The sequence below is a fragment of the Capricornis sumatraensis genome, chromosome 10 (assembly GCF_032405125.1).
Source record: "Capricornis sumatraensis isolate serow.1 chromosome 10, serow.2, whole genome shotgun sequence".
Taxonomy (NCBI): domain Eukaryota; kingdom Metazoa; phylum Chordata; class Mammalia; order Artiodactyla; family Bovidae; genus Capricornis; species Capricornis sumatraensis.
Window position 1 is genome coordinate 77,909,019 of NC_091078.1, and position 17,435 is coordinate 77,926,453.

Consider the following 17,435-nt stretch of genomic DNA (forward strand, 5'->3'; position numbering starts at 1 on the left):
CAGGATGTTTCCTGAATAGAGTTCAACAAAGGGGAAACGTATGCTTCATATGGCCCACCTCATCTGAATCACAAAATTATCTGCTCATTCAATTACAGTCTGAGACCTTTTCTGATCATCCTCTGCTGGATGAATTAGGAAATACAGATATCCAGTGAGCACAGGCTCTAGCTGGAAAGACAAGACCAGCTCATGTGAATCAGCAATTAAATATATACATATAGGCTGAGTTTGTATGTAATGGAATCATACCAAGCAATGTAAGACTTAAAACCATAAATACATGATGGCTGAGTTATACGATAAAAACCATAAGTACACAAACGCTATAATTTATGGAGAGATCACATAAAGTAGAGGCTAAAATCATGAGTATTAGAGTAATGTATCCATTTAACAGGTATTTCTTGAGTGCCAGTGAACGCCAGACATTGTTCTAGCTCCCAGGGATTCAGCCGTGAACATCACAGACAGGATTCTTGCTCTCATGGCGTTTATGTTGCACTGATATATGGTCCCGCAGAACAAGTAAATAACAGATAAATGAGAAAAGACCAGAAATGACAAGTGCTTTGAAGAATGTGAAACAGGAGGCCTGGATCAAGAAAAACTAGGGGGTAAGGGGAGTCAGTTTGAGAGTGAGTCAAGATGGCTTCTGAAAGGTGACATATAATAAAAAACAAGAACCAATTCTGCAAAAGTCAGGGAGGCCATTCCCAACTAAAGCCAGTGGAAAAACTCTCAGGTGAGAATAAGATTGACTTTTTTTTTTTTTAATTTTGAGGGTTTAAAAATTTTTTTATTTTTGAGAAAGAAAAAGCCAGTTTGACTTGAATAGTAAGAGGCAAAGTGGTACAAGATAAGGTGGAGAGGGAGGTGGGGGTGGATGTCAGAGAAGCTTGGTATCTTAGACTGAAAATCTCTGACACTCATCTTTTCTCATCTGTACAGTGGACATAATAATAGCACCAAAATAACAAGTACTTTATAGGGTACACATGCATGCTAAGCCATGTCTGGCTCTTTGCAACCCTATGGACAGTAGCCCGCCATGCTCCTCTGTCCGTGGGATTCTCTAGGCGACAATACTGGAATGGGGTGCCATGCCCTCCTGCAGGGTATCTTCCCGACCCAGGAATCGAACCCGCCTGGAAGGCCTCATAGTAGGGCCTTATTATACTAGAGCCTAGGCACACAATGAAAGGAAGCTGTCATCCTGTTGTTTGTAGTCACGGCAGGCAGGTGTGCTCTGAAGGCGGCTGCACGAGGGCTTGGGTGGGAGCCCACACAGGAGCGAAGACAAAAAGACCTTCAGTAGAGGGCAGAGGAGACAGGGCTCCAGGGAAGAGACATTTTGAGGGTCAATACATGGACATAGCACGGCCCAGTGGGGAAGAAACTGGCCTGAGTGTGGATTAAGGTATAAGAAGGGCTAACTCAAAGGTGAGCCCTGAGAGTCACATAGATGGAGAAGACATGCTGGGGCCACTGAAGATTGTTTTGCAGGGAACTGACATGATTGATGACTGTGCTCTTGCAAATGTCCCAGGCTGCGAGGTTCGTGGTAGGCTGGAAAAAAGGGCTGGCAGGCATGGCAGGCTTTGGGGAATGCTCCAAGCTCAGGTGAGCATAACCAGAGGGGGCATAAATCAAGCGTTCAGGCTAGGACCTGCTCTTCAGAGAGGCGTATGTAATACGAATGACTTCCTTTCCCGACTTGGGCCACCTTCCACCTCATGTGCCTTGGGATGATCTCTTTTTAAATACTCTGTTGGAAAAAGAAAATGTCTCACTTAAGTGCCTCCTCTAGCTATCGCCTTTGGTGAACGAGGTCACTGGTTATAGCCTTTCCAAGAAGCCTGGCTCCAAAATGCCCTTTGCATACTCCCCTGCAAGTGACAACAGAGTCTGTTTTTGAATTATGATCAGTTTGGAAGGTGTCTTCTGACTCTAGCTGTGTTTATTTTTAGAAGAAGTATGAGCTCGGCTTTTGGAGCATGGAGGGGGAATTGGCCATTTCTACCTTTCTGGGGAACAAGTCTGGAAAATTGCTTCTGTTGAAGGGTGTCTCCTTGGAATGTCTTGGTCACAGGCCTAGTTCTTTTTCTTTGTCTGGTAAATATTTTTGGAAAGTATTTTCTTTCAGCACTGCCCTCCCCCCGCCCTCATAAAACCACTGAGTCGGATCCCTCCCAGGATGCTGAATGAATTGCATTTTCCAGCCTACATGCCACATCAGCTCTTTGCCTCCGGTGAACTTCTCCAAATGGAGTTAGGCACAGCTGAGGGGACATTTTGTCAATGAAACTAGCCACTGTCTCTATCCTACTCCACAGGCCAGGAAGAGAAATGGAAAAATGGAGTTGTGAGCTTACATAATTAAAGTAGTGACGGTGACCAACAAAAATTCATGATCCTGTTAAAGGGAGGGTTAGAGTTTCTGAGCTCAGGCTGAGTTCCTTCTGGTGTTCTGTGTGCAGAGTGAGTTTTTTACCCCTAGAGGGCAGTCACGACCCTCCTAAGGCAGCACTCCGTTCGCCATAACAGTTCCCATCCCTTTCAACCCACTTAACTTTTTTTCCTTCCCTTGTTTGAAAGGATTTGCTGGATGAGCTTTGTTTATTATAAAATAATAAATAGGTTTCACAACACAACTGTGATTTTTGATCTCCGTTCCATCCAGTGGGCCAGAGATGATGGGCCTTTGACTGGTAAAATTCTAGCCTAAAAGGACAGTTGGTTCAAAGTGGTCTCAGTTCAGTTCAGGTCAGTCGCTCAGTCATGTCTGACTCTTTGCAACCCCGTGGACTGCAGTATGCCAGGCCTCCCTGTCCATCGCCAACTCCCAAAGTTTACTCAAACTCATGTCCATTGAGTCGGTGAAGCCATCCTGCCATCTCATCCAACCTCTGTTGTCCCCTTCTCCTCCCGCCTTCAACCTTTCCCAGCATCAGGGGATGCTTTTCAAATGAGTCAGTTTTTTGCATCAGGTGGCCAAAGTATTGGAGTTTCAGCTTCAGCATCAGTCCTTCTGATGAACATTCAGGACTGATTTCCTTTAGGATGGACTGGTTGGATCTCCTTGCAGTCCAAGGGACTCTCAAGAGTCTTCTCCAACACCACAGTTCAAAAGCATCAATTCTTTGGTGCTCAGCTTTCTTATAGTCCAACTCTCACATCCATACATGACTACTGGAAGAAGCATACCTTTGACTAGACAGACCTTTGTTGGCAAAGTAATGTCTCTGCTTTTTAATATGCTGTCTAGGTTGGTCATAACTTTTCTTCCAAGGAGCAAGCGTCTTTTAATATCATGGCTGCAGTCACCATCTATAGTGATTTTGGAGACCCCAAAAATAAAGTCTGTCATTGTTTCCATTATTTCCTCATCTATTTGCCATGAAGTGATAGGACCAGATGCCAAGATCTTAGTTTTCTGAATGTTGATTTTTAAGCCAACTTTTTCACTCTCCTCTTGCACTTTCATCAAGAGGCTCTTTAGTTCTTCATTGATTTCTGCCATAGGGGTGGTATCATCTGCATATCTGAGGTTATTGATATTTCTCCCAGCAATCTTGATTCCAGCTTGTGTTTCACCCAGCCCAGCGTTTCTCATGATGGCTTCCCTGGTGGCTCAGAAGATAAAGCATCTGCCTGCAATGCAGGAGACCCAGGTTCGATCCCTGGGTTGGGAAGATCCCCTGGAGAAGGAAATGGCAACCCACTCCAGTATTCTTGTGTGGAGAATCCCATGGACAGAGGAGCCTGACAGGCTACAGTCCACGGGGTCGCAAAGAGCTGGACATGAATGAGCAACTTCACTTCACTTTCACTCTGCATATAAGTTAAATAAGCAGGGTGACAGTATACAGCCTTGACGTACTCCTTTCTTGATTTGGAACCAGTCTATTGTTCCATGTCCAGTTCTAACTGTTGCTTCCTGACCTGCATACAGATTTCTCAAGAGGCAGGTCAGGTGGTTTGGTATTCCCATCTCAGAATTTTCCACAGTTTGTTGTGATCCACACAGTCAAAGGTTTTGGCATAGTCAATAAAGCAGAAGTAGATGTTTTTCTTTTAAGTCTCTTGGATTTTTCAATGATCCAACAGATGTTGGCAATTCGATCACTGGTTCCTCTGCCTTTTCTAAATCCAGCTTCAACATCTGAAAGTTCACAGTTCACATACTGTTGAAGCCTGGCTTGGAGAATTTTGAGCATTACATTGCTAGCGTGTGAGATGAATACAGTAGTGCGGTAGTTTGAGCATTCTTTGGCATTGCCTTTCTTTGGGATTGGAGTGAAAACTGATCTTTTCCAGACCTGTGGCCACTGCTGAGTTTTCCATATTTGCTGACATGCTGAGTGCAGCACTTTCACAGCATCATCTTTTAGGATTTGAAATAGCTCATTTGAAATTCCATTACCTCCACTAGCTTTGTTTGTAGTGATGCTTCCTAGGGCCCACTTGACTTCACATTCTAGGATGTCTGGCTCTAGGTGAGTGATCACACCATCATGATTATCTGGGTCGTGAAGATCTTTTTTGTACAGTTCTTCTGTGTATTCTTGCCACCTCTTCTTAATACCTTCTGCTTCTGTTAGGTCCATACCATTTCTGTCCTTTATTGTGCTCATCTTTGCATGAAATATTGCCTTGGTATCTCTCATTTTCTTGAAGAGATCTCTAGTCTTTCCCATTCTATTGTTTTGCTCTATTTCTTTGCATTAATCACTGAGGAAGGCTTTCTTATCTCCATGCTATTATTTGGAACTCTGCATTCAAATGGGTTTATCTTTCCTTTTCTTCTTTGCCTTTCGCTTCTCTTCTTTTCTCAGCTATTTGTAAGACCTCCTTACATAACCATTTTGCCTTTTTGCATTTCTTTTTCTTGGGGATGGTCTTGATCCCTGCCTCCTGTACAATGTCAGGAACCTCTGTCCATAGTTCTTCAGATACTCTATCAGATCTAATCCCTTGAATCTATTTCTTAGTTCCACTGTATAATCATAAGGGATTTGATTTAGGTCATACCTGAATGGTCTAGTGGTTTTCCCTACTTTCTTCAATATAAGTCTGAATTGGGCAATAAGGAGTTCATGATCTGCGCGACAGTCAGCTCCCGGTCTTGTTTTTGCTGACTGTATAGAGCTTCTCCATCTTTGGCTGCAAAGAATATAATCAGTCTGATTTTGGTGTTGACCATCTGGTGATGTCCATGTGTAGAGTCTTCTCTTGTGTTGTTGGAAGAGGCTGTTTGCTATGACCTGTGCGTTCTCTTGGCAAAACTCTGTTCACCTTTGCCTTGCTTCATTCTGTACTCCAAGGCCAAATTTGCCTGTTACTCCAGGTATTTCTTGACTTCGTACTTTTGCATTCCAGTCCCCTATAATGAAAAGGACATCTTTTTTGGGTGTTAGTTCTAGAAGGTCTTGTAGGTTTTCATAGAACTGTTCAACTTCAGCTTCTTCAGCATTACTGGTCGGGGCATAGACTTAGTTTACGGTGATATTGAATGGTTTGCCTTGGAAACGAACAGAGATCATTCTGTCGTTTTTGAGAGGTGCATCCAAGTACTGCATTTCAGATTATTTTGTTGACTATAATAGCTACTGCATTTCTTCTAAGGGACTCTTGCCACAGTAGTAAGTATAATGGTCATCTGAGTTAAATTCACCCATTCCAGTCCATTTTAGTTCGTTGATTCCTAAAATGTTGATGTTCCCTCTTGCCATCTCCTGTTTGACCACTTCCAGTTTGCCTTGATTCATGGACCTGACATTCCAGGTTCCTATGCAGTATTGCTCTTTATCACATCAGACTTTACTTCCATCACCAGTCACATCCACAACTGGGTGTTGTTTTTGCTTTGGCTCTGTCTCTTCATTCTTTCTAGAGTTATTTCTCCACTGATCTCCAGTAGCATATTGGGCACCTACTGACCTGGGGAGATCATCTTTCAGTGTCCTATCTTTTTGCCTTTTCATGCTGTTCATGGAGTTCTCAGGCAAGAATACTGAAGTGGTTTGCCATTCCCTTCTCCATTGGACCACAGTTTGTCAGAACTCTCTACCATGACCGGTCCATCTTGGGTGGCCCTACACGGCACGGCTCATAGTTTCATTGACTGTGGTTCATGTCATCAGATTGTTTAGTTTTCTGTGATTGTGGTTTCAAAGTGGTCTATCACAGGTAATAGAGATGAAATGTGTAGATTCAGCTTTTTTGATAAATTGATTAGATCTGTCCCATTTGCTGATGGAAAAATTTGAGAAAAGCAGGTTATAAAGATAAAGTGCTTTTTGATCTCATTTTAGTCTCAGAGACTAGAAAGTAGCATGTTAACCTGAATCATGGGGCTTCCCAAGTGGCTCAATGGTGAAGAATCCTCCTACAATGCAGGTAGACCAGGGTTGATCCCTGGGTTCAGAAGATCCCTGGGAGAAGGAAATGGCAACCCACTCCAATATTCTTCTCTAGAGAGTCCCATAGACAAAGGAACCTGGCAGGCTATACAGTCCATGTGGTTGAAAAAGAGCTGGACATGACTGTAGTGATTAACACACACACACACACGCACACACACACACACACACACACACACACCTCAGTCCTTGTATATTTTTTACCCACAAAAGCAGTAATTCTATGAATCTTCTATTATGTCATTTCTATCAGCTTATTTATCTTAATAATATTCCTTGAAGGAAAACTAGAGACAGTTATCAGAAGCCTCATCTAGTAATATCAAAAATAAAGACACACTTTTTACCCAATATTAAAACTTGTGATAAAATAAATAATAATAATAAAAAACATAGTAAGTGACAAGATCAAGCCGAAAGTTAGGAAAGCTGATTCACTCCCCTAATCTCACTTTCTCCTGTATTCAAAGTCTGGGTTCATATCCTAGTTCTGATAATTTTTTTGCAGACTTACTGTAAAATGTAGTATTAATATTTTTTAAAAGTACCAAGCTGGTTGGCACTAAGTACTTGCTCAATAAAAATTAGCTGCTATTATTATCATCATTATTATTATTCTTACCTCCATTTCCTAAATACTTATAATAAATATAGCTTAGAATTTTCTGATTTTTAAAAAGACATTATTTATTCAAAGACCAAAATAGATTGGAAAATATCTCCTGAATCATTATCAGTTTTGTTATAATTTGACACAACATACACCACTATCAGCATGAAGTTTTGCCTAAGCAAACAAATGAAGTCTCTGCCCTCTGGGAATTTGCAATCTTAAATGGATCAACTGGTGGGAAAGTCATGTAAACAATCTCCAGCCACAGTGTCTTCCATCCCTCAGGTCACAATTTCAGGAGAATGTTTATGCCAATGAATTTAGTGAAGCCCTTGAATGAATCGTCAGATACATGGTTAAATAGTAGGAAGTCCATAATATGTACCCAAAAACAGCTCCCAGAGAGTATTTGACCCTATATTTTAATTTTTTAATTAATTTTTTTGATGTATAGGTGATTTACAATGTTATTTTAGTTTCCCGCTGTAAACAAAGTGAGTCAATAGTACATACATATATATCTACTCGTCTTTAGATTCTCTTCCCATATAGGTCATTACAGAGTATTGAATAGAGTTCCTTCTGCTATTCACTAGGTTCTTATTAGTTATCTGTTCTATATATACTAGTCTTGTTGTTCAGTCACTAAGTCATGTCCACCTCTCTTTGCGACCCCATGGACTGCAGCAAGCCAGGCTTCCCTGTCCTTCACTATCTCCTGGAGTTTGTTCAAATTCATCTCCATTGAGTCAGTAATGCCATCCAACCATTGCATCCTCTGTCTCCCCCTCCTCCTCCTGCCCTCAATCTCTCCCAGCATCAAAGTCTTTTCCAGTGAATCGCCTCTTTGCAACAGGTGGCCTAAGTATTGGAGTTTCAGCATCAGTCCTTCCAATGAATATTCTGGGTTGATTTCCTTTAGGATTGACTGGTTTGATTTCCTTGCAATCCAAGGGACCCTCAAGAGTCTTCTTCAGCACCACGGTTGGAAAGCATTGATTCTTCAGCACTCAGCTTTCTTTATGGTGCAGTTCTCACATCCATACACGACTACTGGAGAAATCATAGCTTTGATCAAACAGATCTTTGTTGGCAAAGTGATATGTGTGCTTTTTAATGCTGTCTAGATTTCTCACAGCTTTCCTCCTAAGGAAAACGCGTCTTTTAATTCCATGCCTACAATCACCATCCTCAGTGATTTTGGAGCCCAAGAAAATAAAATCTGCCATTATTTCCATTTTTTCTCCTCTATTTGCCATGCAGTGATGGTACTGGATGCCGTGATCTTAGCTTTTTTGAGTGCTGAGTTGTAAGCCAGCTTTTTCACTCTCATCTTTCACGTTCACCTTCAAGAGGGTCTTTATTTCCTCTTCACTTTCTGCCATTAGGGTGGTGTCATCTGCGTATCTGAGGTTGTTTATTTTTCTCCCAACAATCTTGATTCCAGCTTCATACGGCCCAGGCATTTCACATCATGTACTCATCATATAAATTAAATAAACAGGATAAAAATATACAGCCTTGTCATATTCCTTTCTCAGTTGGGAACCAGTCTGTTGTTCCATGTCCAGTTCTAACTGTTGCTTCTTGTCCTGCATACTGGTTTCTCATTAAATAGGTAAAGTGGTCCTGTATTCCCACCTAAGAATTTTCCACAGTCTGTTGTGATCCACACAGTCAAAGACTTTCAAGGCTTTAGCATAGTCAATGAAGCAGAAGTAGATGCTTTTCTAAAATTCTCTTGCTTTTTCCTATGATCCAGTGGATGTTGACAATTTGATCTCTGGTTCCTCTGCCTTTTCTAAATCTAGCTTGTACATCTGGAAGTTCTCAGTTCACGTACTGTTGATGCCCAGCTTGAAGGATTTTGAGCATTACCTTGTTAGCATGTGAGATGAGCGTGATTATATGGTGGTTTGAACATTCTTTGGCACTGTCCTTGTTTGGAATTGGAATGAAAACTCATTTTTTCTAGTTCTGTGGCCACTACTGAGTTTTCCATGTTTGCTGGCATATTTTTTGTTTGTTTGTTTGCTGGCATATTGAGGACAGCACTTTAACAGCATCATCTTTTAGGGTTTTAATAGCTCAGCTGAAATTCCGTCACTTCCACTAGCTTTGTTCAGAGTAATGCTTCCTAAGGCCCACTTGACTTCACACTCGAGGATATACTAGTGTTTCAACTCCATATTTCTTAAATAAAAGCTGTAGTATTGTTATCTGTGTTTGTCCTTTTTCATTAAAACAAAAGTTTTTCCCTTCTTGATTATCTAAAATCTTTCTGATTTTGTAGTTAATAAAAATTTAGTTTTTACCTCAAAGGCAACCAGTGTTTTCAGTTTCTTGTCCATTTTATGATGCACTCTCAGAGTTATTTCTATAATATAAATACAGATATGTCTAGGTATTCTTTTTTTAGTTAAAATAATGGCAATATATTATACTCGTTATACCTCTTTCATTTTCACTTAACAGTGTATTTTAAAAATCATTCACAATAAGTTAGTAAAGATACTTCCGATCTTTTGTGTGGCTGCATAGTATTTCATTGCTGTTTATATTCATTTTTTTTAAACAATATCCTGTTGGATGCTTAGGTTGTTTTGATCCTTTTTGCTGCTACAAACAGTGCTGCAGTGAGTAGCTTTATACATGGCCCATTTTCCACATGTGTGATTTTATCTGGATTAACTCCCAGAAATGAAAATGCTGGTCCAGAGGCAGGTGCTTTTATAATCTTGATAGAAATTGCTCCGTTGACCCCATTACTGGTGGTAACAGGTTACACTCCTGCCATCCATATGTGAGTGTAACTGTTACCCCACCGCTCTGCCAACACAGTGCTTCCTGAAACTTGCTCTGGCTTTCCGTGCAATCCTTTTTCCTTGTTTTACTCTTACAGGGGTCAGCAGAACTGGCTTCAGCTAGACCACCGAGTCCTTGACCACGATTTACCCAAGAAACCAGGCCCAACCATCTTGTGCTTCTCTGTGAGGTATGTATCCAGAGACACGTCCACCATCCCCTGGGGTCTTTTTTTTTTTTTAAGAGAAAAAAAAATTCTTGGTGATCAGAGATAAAGAATTTAAAAAAAGAAGAGACCTGTCAAAAAAAATATTATGTGAAAGAGATTCTCTGCCATCTTAGTCTGGAGAACGAGTTAAAGAGATTCTCTGCTATCTTAGTCTGGAGAACGCGTTACCATAGATATGTGTAGAACTGTTTTCCTTTGAAGATGAAGGATAGACTCACCTTCCTTTAGTTTCCAAAGGCTCTTGAATCTATGTGAAGCTAAAAAACATGTTATATATTTCAATATATAACCTGCTTTTGACTCAACATACTTCTAGATTTTTATAATTTGAAATATACAAACACTATTTTATATATTGTGTATGTATGTTTTCTAGAGACTGTGGAAATAATTGAATTTTATACAGTTTCACACCTTAATTGGAATAGGCAATAAAATGCAAACAACTGCTCATGGAAAGAATTACCTTAATGCAGAAATCTACATTTTGATTTTTTGAAGAGCGACTGCTGGGAAGGAATTCTTGATTTGTTCTCTGAACTCTGCTTGGGCAGATCACTTAACCATACATATGGGCCTCAGTTATTTTCTCCTGACATGGATGTATTCCATTAAATCAGTATTTTCTTATAGTTGGCCAATGATAGAAATATTTTTTCACATTAAAGATAATAAAATGTTATAAAGAGTAATGCCCGTGTTCCTGTAGCCAGCTTAAGAAATAAAATGTTACCAGTTTTTCTGAGAACCTCTTCTTAGGTACTAGCCCCTCGCCACTATCCTGAATTTGATATATTTTCATAATAAATTTGTTTTCTTGATCTGAAGCCAAATACGATAAAATAAGCTAAGGTAGAAGATTTCCCATAAATCTAAGTGTGTTTTCATAAAGCTAGATTAACCTGAAGAATGGACCTGTATTCTAAGCTTATGTTATTTTTTGGATGTTGGACTATAGTTGTTTTATGACATGTTGGTAGAGGCTTCATGTCTTTCTTTGGGGAGGAGGGTGGTTATACAATGACTGATTACCTGATAAAATCATGTCAGTTTCCACGAACACTTTTTTTTAACCTCCTTATGCTCCATGCAGTCCAAAAGTGTCATAATAAGGTGTCCTGATTGTCCTACCTTTTTGTTTGTGTTTTAATATGAATTGATGGTGATTGAGGATGGAGGCTGCTCCTTATTCAGTAAATAAAATATTGATAGCCCCCAATTTGTTTTCTGCTTTTTACTCTGAAATCTGGTTTAGATTTTTTTTTTCCTTTCCACCAGAAGTCACATTTTTAAAACCCAGGAAGGAGGTAGATAACGGTGATTTGTCCAGGATGTAGCCGATATGAAAAAGTGCACAGAAATCCTAAAAAAAAACAAAAATAGGAGTTTCCTGGAGTGTGATATGAGTGCTGTGTCCATGGAAATGGAGACGAAAACAAACACAGACCAGCAGCAATAAGAAAAAGTATATACATTAGTAATTAAGCAGGGGTCCAAGCATAGAAAAACTTTCCTGTTGTATTGTGTAGGGGAAATGGCTCAACATAAATCAGTATCTTTTTTTCATAAAGAATTTTATTATTACTGTAAACATTTCAAACTTCCTGAAAGTATAGAGTGAAAAAGAAGACTTATTCTCCACCAGGCCTCTCCCTTGTTTTTTCCCCAATTCGCTCTCCTTCTTAGAGAAAAATAATGCTGATCAATTATTTGGTGGTTTACTTTTTTTTCCACCCTAACCTGGAGATTTTTCCTTTGTTGTTGTTGTTCAGTCACTAAGTCATGTCCAACTCTTTGTCACCCCATGGACTGCAGCACACCAGGCTCCTCTGTCCTTCACCATCTCCTAGAGTTTGCTCAGACTCAAGTCCTTGAGTCAGTGATGCCATGCAACCATCTCATCGTCTGTTGCCCCCTTCTCATCCTGCCTTCAATCTTTCCCAGCATCAGGGTCTTTTCCAGTGAGTCAGCTCTTCTCAGCAGGTGGCCGAAGTATTGGAGCTTCAGCTTCAGCAGATCTTTCGTTGGGTATATAAAAGTCTAATTTACTTCTTTACACATCCATAATTTAGCTGTTCAGGCTCCTATTAAGCTTGCAGGCTGTTTCCAGTGATTTATTAAAATGTGCATTGCAGCTAGCATCCCTGTACTTCCATCTCTGTGCACACATGTAGTGTTTCTGTAGCCTGACTACTCAGTGAGAGCTTTATGTCTTTGGAGAATTTAACAAGCACTAGTTCCTGACCACTACTCTCTGATCTATTTTTTATCTCAAAATGCCAAAGGAGAAAGTTCTGTCTTCCCTTCTGAGCAGTCACTCATAAGGCAGCCCTGTGTTTCCAAAGCAGGTTCTGGGGAGTCAGAAGTTGCCTGCTGACTGTTTGTGAGTTTCAGCTTTTATCTCACAAGTGTCCCATAATCACTTAGCTTTACTTTCCCTTAACCACTCACATGTTTAAAGGCCCTTATCAGGTTTTTAATTATTCACTTAATTCTTCTTGCCAACTGTGCAGTGAGATCATAATAGTCTTTGTTATTATTCCAATTAAGGACTTGTTGTTACTTCAATTTAATTAAAGAAATGATAGAGCAAAAAGCATACACCAAGGAAATAAGTGAACTGACCGAAGTCAGTGAGTGGAATGCAGTTTTTCAGGGGTCTCTCAAATGGGACGATAGCCACCGCAGTGAAGTCACTGGCCTCTCAGAGGGTCTCTAGCCTTCTGAGTAAACAGGACCGCTGCTGATACTTATGTCCTAACAGACATCGCCACTACCCACCCCAGGTTGCCTGACGTGACAATAGATGTGAGTCACTGAAGAATAGAACCAAAGAGCATTTGATTGTATTTGGACACATGGTCACCATAGAAGCCTCTAGAAATACACATGATCTCTTGATTTCAAGAGATCATGCTCATGATCTCTTGCTCATACCTGCTGCCTTTCCCATCAGCAGGTATGAGTCGCTTGCTCCTGGATACTGAAGTACACACTTGCTGAGTGCACACAAAAGAAGGAATCCCCACAGAAGCAACGTGTTATATGGATATACATAACTGCTCTTTTCATTGCTAACAATTAAGACTATCCAAATGTAGGGAAATTCCGTCTGTGCTTTCACTGCAGGGGCCCAGGTTCAATCCTTGACCAGGGAACTAAGATCTCGCAGTGCAGCAAAAACACATAAGTAAAAATAAAGGTATCCAAATGCCAACAGTAAAGATAAGTTCAGTAAGTGATGGCATTTTTACAGTGGACAAATGATCACTGTAATAGAAGCCTTAAGATGGAAAGGTACATTGCATTTCAGAGCTTCCCCAGGAGGAGAAGGGCCACATATCTGAATCACTATAGGAAATTTTTTAAAGAATCACCCCTCCAGTCCCCAAAACTTCCACTTTCCTGGCCCAAATTTTGTTACTGTGTCCTGGAGATAGTGAGTGTGATCTTGGGCAAGCTGGTTGTGAATTAAAAAGAGATCAGGGGATACAAAATAACTTTGCAGAATAATACGCAAATATAAGAAAGTAATTTTTTTTCAAATTATAGTGTTTATGAAAAAGAAAAATACCATAAAGCTTTGCTCTGAAAAGGTTTCCTCTCTGTTAAAATGTAGCATTAACGTTATGGCAGTCACTGTGCCACATATTTGACCTGTGTCCTTTCACTGGGCTTCCCAGGTGGCTCAGTGATGAAGAATCCGCCTGCCAATGTGGGAGATGGGGGTTCGATCCCTGGGTTGGGAAGATGCGCAGTAGTAGGAAATGGCAACCCACTCCATTATTCTTGCCTGGAGAATCTCATGGAGCCTGGCACATCGCAAAGAGTCAAACACAACTTAGGGACCAAGCAACAGCATCGTTTCACTGTTTCACTGATTCCTGAGCTAAACACTTACATGCTTCAGATTTACAGGGAAAGACTTTCTTCTGGTTAATATCTCCCAGGAGGCAGGGAGCAGCTCAGAAACACATGCAGCTTCTGCATGGAGGGAAGAAAACATTTCAAGTGAAGGCACTTAGTTCTCCCTTGATGAATTTCAGAATTAAACCTTTGTCTTTGCTGTAGTTATAAAATCTCAGTGGTAGGTGCTAACTCTAGGTGTGACACATGTGTATTGACGCCGCATGATTTATGTATGCACCGTAATTCATTTAACCCATCCTCTGTTTTCCTGTGAGTCCAAACGCCCCCAGGCTGCCAAGGGACTCCTCCAGGCCTGGGTTGTTATCTGCAGCTGTAAATTATCTTCCACAAACACAAAGGCCTCTTTGGTAATGCAGCCCAGATGTAAGCATTTGAAAGCTTGATAGTGAGCAAGCAGGCATTTAAAAATCAGAAGTGGGGAGGTTAGGGAGGGGATTGGGCGTGACCTCATTGGAAAAGCTCCCATTGCCTCAGGGGAGGAGGTGGCTCTGGCTGGTACCACCCAGCTCCAGCAGAGCCAGGGTCTTGGGTCATTCCCCCCCTGCTCTGCATTTATCATACTGCCACTTGCTCTTTTTTTTCCTTTCTTTCTTTCTGGTCTTCCCGCTCTTCTTCCCCCTCTTTTTCTCCTCTTTCCAAGCCATCTTTGTGAGGTTCAGGGACTGTAAGTGACTTCTCAGAGGTACCAGTTAAGTATTGTGTGTGACACTTGGGGCTGAGAATTGGCTGTGTGTAGAGAGTTCTGGTAGGAGATGTGGAGAAACGCTGCTACCTTTCAGTCAAAGTTGCTGCAGAGTCTTTGAAAGACTTTTTTCAAGTCTTTTATCACCCCCTGACCTGTTTCTGGAACATGTAGAAAGAGTTTAACTCAAGGAAGCATCATGACTACAACTCATGGGTCCACATCATTCCAGTTGTTTGTTTGCTTGTTTTTTAAAGGAAGACAAACATTTGGAATACAGCACAACAGGTAAAGATCCTGGTGAAGAAAGATTTATTGATAGAGAAAGATGCTCCCAACATATTCTAGGGAATAAAAGCAGACCACAGGATTGCACTTAAGTAAAAGATGTGAGTAGGAAAAAAATTAAACTGTTAACAGTAATTAATCTCTGGGTAGAGTGATTTCCTCAAGGGAATCAACCCTGAAAATTCATTGTAAGAACTGATGCTGAAGCCGAAACTCCAATACTTGGGCCACCTGATTGGAAGAGCCGACTCATTGGAAAAGACCCTGATGCTGGGGAAGATTGAGCACAAAAGAAGAAGGGGGTGGCAGAGGATGAGATGGTTGGATAGGATCACCAACTCAATGGACATGAACTTGGGCAAACTCCAGGAGATAGTGAAGGTCAGGGAAACCTGGAATGCTGCAGCCCATGGGGTCACAAAGAGTCAGACACAACTTAGAGACTGAACAACAGAGAGTGATTATGGGAGTGATTTTTTGCTTGTCTATTTATATATTCCTACGATAAACACATTAAGCCATTTTTTAAAAATGCAAGTGTGAAGTGTAATAAAAGGAAGAAAAGTGAAGTGTTTGTGGCTGGATAGCAATGAGTTATTTTAGAGCTGTCAAGAGTAGGTGATTTACAGTAAGGAGAGGACAGGAAAGTTCATCTCTTCCCAGAGGAATGTGATTAAAAAGCACAGAGGAATAAAGGATTCCTTCTACCTTGGGCCCAACAGAGGTATTTGAGGCAGATGTGTGAGTCAGCCAGACCTCTTTGCCCACCACCACACGCCGATCTGAACGTTATCCCAGAACCTGGGGAAAGCATCTGTTGGTTGCCTTAATATTGACTGTGACCTCCTGGCCTAACCCATACTTGAACTTGCAGGCAGTTGGTAAGCAGCCTCTGTATTTGAGGATCCACCATCCTTATTTATATGAGAGTTGCAGAAAGACACAGAATCATTTAAAACACAGGCTGAACCTCAATTCCACTTTCTTACAGGATTACATTTCTGTGTGCTCCCTGGATCACATATCAGACAGCGTTTGTGGGACTCTGCTCAGTCTCCTCTCTAATCTGTCCTCAGTGTGACATCGAAAGGGCAGAGGAAAGCAGTAGTAGTATGAAGGGTGAAAAGGCTGTAGGGTACAGAAGTTCAGAGCTGGGCCATGAACTCAGGGTTTCTGGCTAACATTCCTGGGGGCCAGGTAGTTCTTCATTATAGGGAGCCAAGCTGTTCTATGGGATGTTTCCAGCATCCCTGGCCAGTAGCATTCTCTAAGTCAGGAAAATTCAAAAAAAAGAAAGTCTTTTGGGGCTATATGTATATTTAGGGGTGATTCACGTTTTTGTACGGCAAAAACTAACACAACATTGTAAAGCAATTCTCCTCCAGTTAAAAAAAATAACAAAAACAAAAAAGTCTTCACCATAACCAGATGTACCTCACTCATCCCTTGAAAACCAGTGCTTTTACCTCGCTCTTGACTTTTAACCCTAACTCTTCTGGGTATTACCTTTGTGGCCTTTGGCAGCCTCTATGGGCTTTGTTCCTCATCTAGAAGACGTAATAGGAATTGACAGTAATACAGGGGGGTTGTTGGAGGATGTTAACATGTCGTGAAGACCCTCACTAAATGTAAACTATTTTTATGATATAAAAATAACAAAGACTGCCTCAACCACCTGTTCAGGGGGTTAAAAATTCTATAATGTGATATATGGTCATTGAATATGGAAATTTGGAAACTGTCTGGCTTGGGTCTGACTCACTCTTGTTTTGTTATTTAAAAAAAATATTTACTTATTTATTTGGCTGCACCAGGCCTTAGTTTATGCATGCAGCATCTTAGTTGTGGCATGTGGGATCTAGTTCCCTGACCAGGGATTGAACCCAAGTTCTGTGCATTGGAGTGCAGAGTCTTAGCCACTGGACCACCAGGGAAGTCCCTGACCCGTTTACTTTTACACTGACCCGTTTACTTTTACACTGGGTGGAAGATTTCATCATTTCTCCACCATTCACTCCGCCCAGCCATCACCTCCCTAAATACAATTAACCTCTCCTTCTTCCTGTCTCCTTCTCACAGAGTTTGTCCCTACTTGCTTCATGGTGGACAGGCGCAGGCTATTTTGCAGTTTGAAGCAAGGACGTGGAATTCACCATGGGACCCCAGCACTTCTCATTGCCTGGGGCAGATGACTCCCTCCCTTTTTGTACTGGTCACAGCAAGGCCCTTACACTCCTGGGCCTCCAGCCTTTCCCTGGAGTCATGCAGAGAGGGGAGCGACAGGGCAGGTTTCTACAGGTTCGCCTGGAGGGCCCTGTCTGCTTCTTCTAGGGTTGCCTGGAAATCTGGAAGTGAGGCAGAGTTTTCCTGGCAGGGGAGCACAATGTAGAAGCCAATAGTGCTTCCCTTGGGGAGTTCTCTAAGAGCGCACCCCTCCCACAGATGAAAGGGAACATAGGGGAC

The 17,435-nt window shown here is 41.3% G+C and overlaps 1 protein-coding gene across 1 annotated transcript in view; it reads left to right on the forward strand.

The window, feature by feature from the left end:
• The window catches only part of FRMD4B (FERM domain containing 4B), a 198,742-nt gene that overhangs the window by 60,309 nt on the left and 120,998 nt on the right, over window positions 1–17,435 (forward strand). The window contains exon 4 of the mRNA XM_068981787.1: window positions 9,941–10,033. Coding sequence (XP_068837888.1) covers window positions 9,941–10,033 — 93 coding nt within the window. The remainder of the gene's footprint in view (window positions 1–9,940; window positions 10,034–17,435) is intronic.